Source organism: Aedes albopictus, chromosome 2, assembly GCF_035046485.1.
Source record: "Aedes albopictus strain Foshan chromosome 2, AalbF5, whole genome shotgun sequence".
NCBI lineage: Eukaryota > Metazoa > Arthropoda > Insecta > Diptera > Culicidae > Aedes > Aedes albopictus.
The window spans coordinates 513851634-513860775 of record NC_085137.1 but is presented as its reverse complement, the minus strand read 5'-3'; the positions used below and the strand labels follow the sequence as shown (position 1 = coordinate 513860775).

At 43.0% G+C, this 9142-nt stretch overlaps 1 protein-coding gene and 1 non-coding gene across 2 annotated transcripts in view; both read left to right on the top strand.

Annotated features, from left to right (window-relative positions):
• Positions 1-4837: 4837 nt before the first annotated feature.
• On the top strand, positions 4838-4910 carry Trnav-cac (transfer RNA valine (anticodon CAC)). Its single transcript has one exon. It is a non-coding gene; the product is annotated as a tRNA-Val (tRNA).
• Positions 4911-6617: 1707 nt separating this feature from the next.
• LOC134286992 (putative uncharacterized protein DDB_G0274435) overlaps positions 6618-9142 on the top strand; it is an 11134-nt gene continuing 8609 nt past the window's right edge. The window contains exon 1 of the mRNA XM_062848710.1: positions 6618-7796. Coding sequence (XP_062704694.1) covers positions 6618-7796 — 1179 coding nt within the window. The remainder of the gene's footprint in view (positions 7797-9142) is intronic.

Genomic DNA, 9142 nt, shown 5'->3' with positions numbered 1-9142 from the left:
ATGTATGAATTCATCAAGGGATTCTTTCAGAAATTCCTCCACAGTGTCCTCCAGAAATTCTTCCAGCAACTCGAACAGGGGTTCTTCCCGGAATTCCTCACAGGGATTCCTCCTTAAATAATTTCAGGGATTCCATCAGTCATTCCTCCAGCCCATGGATTCCTCCAGGAATTCTGCCTGGATATACTCCAGGATATATTCCAGAAATTCCTTCAGCAAATATTTCAGGGGTTCTTTCAGGAATTACTCCAGGAATGACTCTACGAACTCTTTCTGAAATTTTTACAGGAAATCATCTAGGAATTGCTCCGGGAAACATCCCAAGAAATCCTTCAAGTAATATTCTAGGAATTCCTCCAGGAATAATTGCAGGAATTTCGACAGGGATTGCTGTAGGAATTACTACAGGAATTTCTCCAGAAATTCCTTAAATTGCAGTTCTTGCGGGAAATATCTCACGTGAATTCGGAATTACTCGCATGAATTACTCAATGAATTCTTACAGGAAATAATTCATGACATCCTCCAGAAATTCCTCCAGAAAAAAAAATTGAAAAAAATAAATACTAAATTTCCTCGCAGTTCAAGGAAATCCTTAAGAATTTCCTTCCTCTAAGAATTTCCCAGGAAAATTACTACACGAATTCTTGCAGAAAGTGCTCCAGGAATTCCTCCAGAGTATTCTCAAGAAATTTCTTCAAGAAATTCTTGAAGAAACTCTTGGAAGTATTCTTGTAAATATTCTTGGAGGAATTCCTGGAGAAATTCCTAGGGAGATTCTTGGAGGGATTTATAAAGGAATTTTGACATAAATAAAGCAGGTCTTGGAGAGATTCTTATTAGAGTTCATGTTGAACTTCTTGAAAGAATTTCTGAAAAAAATCCTTGAAGGAATTCTCGGTGGAATCCCTGGAGTTGTTCCGGGAGTATTTACTTGAGGAATTTCTGGAGGTTTCCTGAGGAATATAGGAGGTATTCATAAAGGAATTTCTGAAGGACTTTTCAAATGAATTTCTAAAGGAATTTCTTGAAAAATCCCTGGAGGAATTTCTAGCGAAATTCCTGAAGGGATTATTGGCAGATATCTTAGAGGGTTCTCTGGTAAAATTCTTGGGAAAGGTACAGTAGGATTTTTTGGAATTCCTGGAGGGATTCTTGGAAGAATTCTAGACAGATGTCTTGGAGGAATTTCTGGATGAATTCTGAAGGAATTTCCGGATCAATTTCTGGGGGAATTGCTGGAGGAAACTCTGGAGGAGTCCCTGGAAGAATTTCTGGAAGAATCCCTTGAATCCTGAAGTAATCCCTGGGTTAGTTGCTGGAGGAAATCTTGGAAGAACTTCTGAGGGAGCTCTGAAGGAATGCCTGGAGGAATACCTGAATGAATTCCTGGATGAATCCATGAAGGAATCCATGCAGGAATTTCTGGGGGTATTCCTGGAGGAATCCCTGGACGAACTTCTAAAGAAACCGCTGAAGGAATCCCTGGAGAAATTCTTAGGAAAATTCCTGGAGGAATCCCTGAAAAATTCCCTGGAGGAATTTCAGGAGAAATTTCTGGAGGAACTCTTGGGGAAACTTCTTTGATGAGTTTTTAAGGAATGCATGAAGAAATCCTTGGGGACTTCCGTGGAATCCTCGGGGAATTCCCGAGGAACTCCTGCAGGATTTTTCGAAAAGTTTTTGAAGTAATTCCTGAGGAACTCCTGAAGGAATTCCAGCATAGCTCTTGAATAAATTTTCGAGAAACTGCTGGCAAACTCTTGAAAAGTTTCACGGGAAGTCTCGAGACATTCCCTAGGAACTCGTAGAGATTTTCTCGGAGAATATCACGATGAATTTCTGAGGTACTCCTGGAGGAACCTCCGAGGAACGCCTAGAGGAATTCTTGGGTAATTCCGACACTTCCAAATACCATAAAGAACATTTGTATGTCAGTGGATGAACAAGTAACACAAATACTCAACAAATTATGAGATACAACAGAAGTAATCGTGGAAGAAGGACATCGATAAAATAAAGATATACAAGAGTAGAGCTTGTAGAGCTTGAAGGTCTTAATTTCAGAATAGTTTGGATGACCTAGATCACCAAGTGAATGTTGCTCAGTTATCGGAATTGCACTCTGAGGTTCTAAGAGTAGCGTAGATTATATTCCGTAAGCATTCGCTACAATAAAAATATCCTAACATTATCTGTATTACGACTCATACTTCAAAATACATTGAATCAATTTGTATGCCAGTGGACACCCAAATAGCAACAAATACAGATACTCGTAATATAATGAGGTGCAACAGACACAATCGTGAAAGAATTATGCTGATAGAGCGAAGAAAAACAAGAGTAGAGCCTGTAGACCTTGAAGTTCCTAATTCCAGAATAGTTTGGAAAGCCTGGAATATCCCATAAATGTACCAAAAAATTATAGATGTGCACCGATGTTCCATCAGTACTAAAGACTACATTCCACGAGAATTTTTCACAACTCAAGCATGAGACAGTATGTAGATATCGTAAGCCAAGCTACAAAGTGTATTGGAGGTCATTTGTATTTCACGGAATGTCCAACTACCACAATTTCAAGTTGCTCATAGCATTGTGAGGTGTAATGGACATCAACGTGTCTAAATTTCTTGGACAGAGTGAACGATGGTAGATGTTTTAGATCTTAAGAAAATGAATTCCAGAGGAGTTTGGATGACCTAGATTACCCAATTCATGTACCATGAATATTTGAGGGGTGCTTTGAGACTTTTTGAGTACCGTAGACAATGTTCTGTAATCATTCATTGTGCATAAAATTTGGTTGAGAATGTTAGATTTGTGTCACAAACTTCGGAGTACTTTGGAGGCCTTAGAATAGCTCTGGGATCAAAACTTCAACAGACTATGATGGGTAGTAATACATTGCATGTCTAGGATCAGTGAAAACTATTGATGATTAGCAAAACGATGAAATTTCAGCAAAAACATGTAGAATTTATAAAAAATACAAAAAAAGCCACGTATTTTCGCCTCCCCGCAAGAGGATGCAAATAAGGGGGGAGGTACCATGCATTTTTTAGCACAACTATTCCCCTTGATTATAAAAAAAAATCCAGGGTAAAATGTTTTAAAACAAAGAAGATATTGCATTTCTGCCAAAAGTAGATCGTCCCGGGTGTTTGCGGGTTAACGAAGATCTGCAATCATTAACTGTTCTCCACTGATACACAACAGATTTCACTGGCGTACAGAATTCACGTTATAAGAGGCTGTTCATAAACCACGTAGACAAAATTTTGACCGATTCCAGCTGCATCTAGGATGGTGATGGTCATCCTCTAAATTTGTGCAAAGAGAAACTTAACTTACTTTATATGACATACTGTCATATAATGTAAGTTAAGTATCTCTTTGCACAAAATACATCTTTGAGCAAACAGTATATCAGTAATGTCTTCAATAACTTCTAACAGATTCCAATCAATCCCCTAATATTCGCTGTACTATGAAATCTGCGTTACTAATGTTAAAGCAGCATGTTTCTGAGAAATTGCTAGGTAAAACTAGAACCCGCTCTTTAAAATTGTATGTTTAACAGCAATAACTCAATAGGCTCCTAAAGGCCTATCTCAATTTCTGCATAATTCGATCGAGCATTGATTAAAACGACATGTTTACTCATTTTTTAAGTATTCCTATTAGGTAAAGCCCGTAAAATATATTTTCAAAGATTTTAATAATTTTTGCAACGCTCCTTGTTTAGCACTCAATTTAGGGTAAATTTTGTTAACCGTGTATGTCAAACAGGAACATTTGTTGTCAAAAGTGAGCCAATGTTACGTTTCACTTTCGTTACGTCAAGGTTGACCTCGAATGTCAAACAAGACCTGCTCACCATTGTTTTATTTTCGAGTTTATTAACTATTCTGTCATTGTTTAAGCTCGGAAAAATTACCATTGAGATCAGAAAAACATGCTCCTTCGTGTTATGCAGCAAAACCGGGAAAATATTTTTCATTTTAGGACCCTATTGAAACATCTCCCAGTGAGCAATTAGCAATCTTGCAGATCCTGACTAGTACAGAGAAGAGAGCAAAACATGTGTTAACATCAACGTGTCAATCAAAGCATGGGTGCGGCAGTGAAACAATCTGGCAGCCGTCATAATCGTCGATGTCTTCAGCTCGTACAGCAGTCAGTCAGTATTGAAAATGGTACTATGGCTACTTATACCTATAAGAACCCCCATCTCAGAATCGGTCAGAATTGGAACGAAATTACTTGGAAGTGATGGAAACTACGACGGCGACGATGACGACAACGGCCACCACACCAGCAGCAAGAAGTCCAGACAAGGTCAAATAAATAATGCAACAAAAAGCGACATGCTTCAATAGATAATTGCCCATGGAGAGACGGTCTCCAGTCAGTCAGTCAGTCACATGTAAAGCAGATACCTCTAAGTAGGTACCTACCTACTACTTGGGTACCTCGAGAGCGAGCTAACACGAAGCCGGTCGGTCGGTGTATGGGGATATCCATGCGGCGACGACGGCTTAACTGAGTGAAAACTAATACACTAGAGAGGAGGTTGGGGTTTTCTGTGTGTATACTACTAGCTAGGTATCATTTCGAAGCAAGGGGGATCTGATACAGCGGCGTTTGTATCTCTTTACTACCGTGTACGGTGAAGGCTTTTTTCTTCGACATGGTGATATGACAGAAAACAACGCGACAGACGACTCTATTTATTAAATTGGTTTAAGAGTAGCAAGGTCATGAATTTGGTTGACTATGTTTTATTTTTATTGATTTGAAATCGTCTATTCTATTCGAAGCATAAGCATCGGTTTCCGTAGTGTAGTGGTTATCACGTCTGCTTCACACGCAGAAGGTCCCCGGTTCGAACCCGGGCGGAAACATACTTTTTACTAACTTGTCAATTCTTATTTTGGCAATTGTTTTTGATATTGAGCCAATTTTATTTCTTTTTCTTCTATGCATCTCTTTTGCCTAAGAATCACAATAAACTCATAGAACATGTTTTATTATCAGATTTTTTCTTTCATTGATTCAAGTGAGCAAAAACAAATTGAAAATACCTAACACATTTCGTAGAAGATTGATTCTTGAGATTTCTGCATTTCAGGTTTTGATGCAATGTTGATCTGGAATTCGCATGCGTTTGTCCTTAATAGTTATTTATGTAACGAGTTGCAAAAAGTTGATTTTTCAGCACGAGTCGTACATTTATCCAACGAGGCTTGCCGAGTTGGATAAATACGAAGAGTGCTGAAAAAATCGAGTTTTGCAACGAGTTCCATACAAAATTTTATGCAATGGGTTTTTTCATTATACAACGCATTTGAGTTGCATAATATTCATAATGCAACCCGAATGAGTTGCATTATGAACATTATGCAACTATTTTTCATTATGCAACTCATTTAAGTTGCATAATGAACCAGTTCGGAAAAATTGGCCATTATGATACCAAAATGAGTAATATAAAATAGAAATTATGATACTGAATTGCATAAATGCTTGAATGTAATCTATTTAATAATAAATTGCAAAAAAAAACCTTATTGCAAACTTTCATCCTATTATTTTATATAACTCTTAAATGGGCAACTTCCAAACACATCGCATGACTTGTACACTTTATCCTCTAAATCTGTTATTCACTTCAAATCTTAGAGTATTACATCTCATTCGAAATATGGTTTTCTTGTGGTTTTCAGTATGCAGGGATGGCATTCACCATCTGCAAAGAGTTACATTAACTTGCTACTATCTCAGTTCATAAGCATGCTATCAAAAAACAATGTATGGATGACTTTTACCTTGTAGTTTTATCTGAAAGTTTGCCGAATATCATAACGAACATCAGAACACGCATGCTCAACTCGTGAGCGAGCTGTGAAAGCAACTCTCCACGCCGTGAATCCAAAACGAAAAGATAGGTTTGTTGATTGTTTTTCGTTTTGGCTTCATTCATTGTGCCCCGTTTGAAAACTTAGATCAGACAGACAGACAGACAGACAGACAGACAGACAGACAGACTAGAGGTGGGAGCTAGGGGCTTGTTCCCTAGCGCCAATGAAAAACCACCAGTTGGCACTTTCTCTGCCCCCTACACCCTCTAGGAGGTGGAAAAGTGACCGAGCGCCTAACTCCATAGGTGGCTCAAAAGAAGGCGTGCCGCTGAGCACAATAGGACCGATACCAGTTAGGTCCTAATTACGGTATACTGGCTGCAAAGACTAGGATTTCCCAAGGATTTAATCAACACGACGCTATGGAGCTGGTTTGCGTATTATTCCACTTCCTTACTAAGAATGGGTGACACCGTTCTGAAACGGCATTTGGGCTAATGGTACGTTTGCCCCCGTCCCGTTAAAACCGTGGCTGGCCTCCTAGTACGTTCAAAACTCGCCACCTTAGCTGGTGGAAAGTAGGCTCAGTTGAAGATTCCTGACTAGCGTCGATCGGCTCTGATCACGGTACCCCATGAAGGACCGTGACAACCTTATCATGGCCTCCCTGTTACATAGACAACCATGAGATCAACAGACGACTACTTACGACGAGTGGAGATAGCGGCTCGGAGGGGGGACCCGAAAAGCATGGATAAAGATAACGACAACAACAACATCAACGGCAAAGGTGCGGAGAATCCGTTCGCAAGAAGCGGTCTGGCGAGGTCGCCGACAGAACAGAACCAGCAGATGCAACAACAGGAGCGGGAACAAGAGCTGCACGAGCAGCAGAAGCTAGAGCAGGAGCTGTGTGACCAACAGCAGCGCGAACAAGAACAGAACGAGAAGCAGCAGCAACGACAGCTGCGAAGCGCATGGAATGTGTTTCCAAAACAATCAAAGGTGGAAGCTGCGAAAACTGTAGCGGACGAACTCCGTGAGTTCGTTAACAAAAGGCACAACGTGCACAAGGATATCAAGGACCTCGTTGCAAGGATCCAAGGTAGCCTTGGGTCAGCCATCAAAGACTGGAGAAGGCTGATGCAGAGAGCGGAAGCTGCTGAAACCGAGTTGGCGGCGACTAAGAACGCCCTGGCAGCAGCGGTACTACAACAGGCGAAAACCGGAACAGCCCCCGGTAGAGGTACCAAGACGAAAGGAAAGCCATTGAGGATGGATAGCACACCTGCATTCACCCCAAAGAGAACCAGATCATCACCTGGAGATGAAAGGCTCGCAGCACCCAAAAAACAAAAGAATGCGGATGCAAGACCGACGAACGAAGTGATTAGCGGTGGAAAGGGTGATTCCCCCTGGCGCGAGGTCCGGAACAGGAAGGACAGAAACAAAAAGGATAGCGCTAATACGCAAAAACCTATCAGGAGGAGGAAGAAAGGTGAAGCGGTCATCGTAAAAACCAGCGAAGACACGTACGCCGACGTCTTGCGGGCCATGAGAACGGATCCGCAACTCAAGGAGTTTGGTGATGACGTCCAGAAGATCAGACGAACCCAGGCAGGAGACATGATCTTCGAGTTGAAAAGAGACTCGAAAAACAGAAGCTCAGCGTATAAAGAGCTTACAGAGAGAGTAATGGGCGAAAAGGTGCACGTGAAAGCCATGTGTCCCGAAGCGACGCTCCAATGCAAGGATTTGGACGAGATCACCACCGAGGATGAAGTGAGACTCGCCATGAGGGATCAATGTAACTTGGAAGGCGTGGAAATGACGGTACGCTTGAGAAGAGGACCGTTTGGAACGCAGGCAGCGTCGATAAAGCTTCCAGTAGACGCAGCCAACAAAGCGATGACCATCGGCAAAATCAAAGTCGGTTGTTCAGTTTGCCCACTGAGGTTCTCCCAGCGACCGGAAGGGTGCTACAGGTGTCTGGAATACGGCCACCTGGCGCGGAACTGCAAAGGAATCGATAGGAGTAAGCTGTGCAGGTGGTGCGGTCAGGAAGGTCACAAGGCGCAAGACTGCAACAACGAGCAAAGATGTCTGTTTTGTGTCGACAAAAGTCGCAACAGACACGCGACGGGAGGCCCTAGATGTCCGGCCTTTAAGCAGGCGAGAGGTACTAAACCGCAGTGGAGGTAACTCAACTAAACCTCAACCATTGCGACACAGCACAACAGTTGCTGTGGCAATCCGTATCGGAGTCGAAGTGCGATGTGGCTATCCTTTCTGAGCCGTATCGTATACCAGCTGGAGACGGTAACTGGATCGCAGATAAGGCGAAGACAGCTGCTATATGGACGATGGGGAAGTATCCCATCCAGGAAGTAGTGTACCAGGCAAACGAAGGCTTCGTGATCGCCAAAATTAACGGAGTTTTTGTTTGTAGCTGCTACGCACCTCCTCGGCGGACTACAGAACGGTTCAACCAGATGCTAGACGAGATAACCGACAAGCTAGCCGACCGGAGACCGGTCGTAATCGCCGGTGACTTTAATGCCTGGGCGATTGAGTGGGGCAGCCGCCTCACCAACCCAAGAGGGCGTGTTCTGCTAGAAGCGCTAGCAAAGCTCGACGTGGACTTGGCCAACGTAGGAAGCACCAGCACCTACCGAAGGGATGGTCGAGAATCAATAATCGACATCACCTTCTGTAGTCCCGTGCTGGCGCGAAACATGAACTGGAGGGTTTGCGACGGATACACTCACAGCGACCACCAGGAGGTCCGGTATAGTATTGGATCACGGCCAGGGAGTACACTAACTGGCAGTCAACCTCGCGATCGAATGTGGAAGACGAAGCAGTTCAACAAGGAGCTGTTCGTCGAAGCTCTCAGAAGAGAAGATCCGGGGTCTAATCTAAGGCCGGAGGAGCTAACGGCAGCGCTGGTGCGTGCGTGCGACACAACCATGCCTAGAAAGTTCGAGCCAAACCATAGACGTCGTCCGGCATACTGGTGGAATGAAGCGCTTCGGGACCTCCGGAAAGCCTGCCTCAAAGCCAGGAGACGAATGCAAAGAGCTAGAACCGACGGTGAGAGAGAAGAACGTAGAGTAGTGCTGCGAGCCGCAAAAGCTGCTCTGAAGGAGGAGATCAAGCGGAGCAAGAAAACAAGCTTTAAGGAGTTGTGCCGGGATGCTGATGCAAACCCATGGGGAGATGCATACAGAGTGGCGATGGCCAAAATCAGAGGCCCAGCGGTACCCGCTGAGACA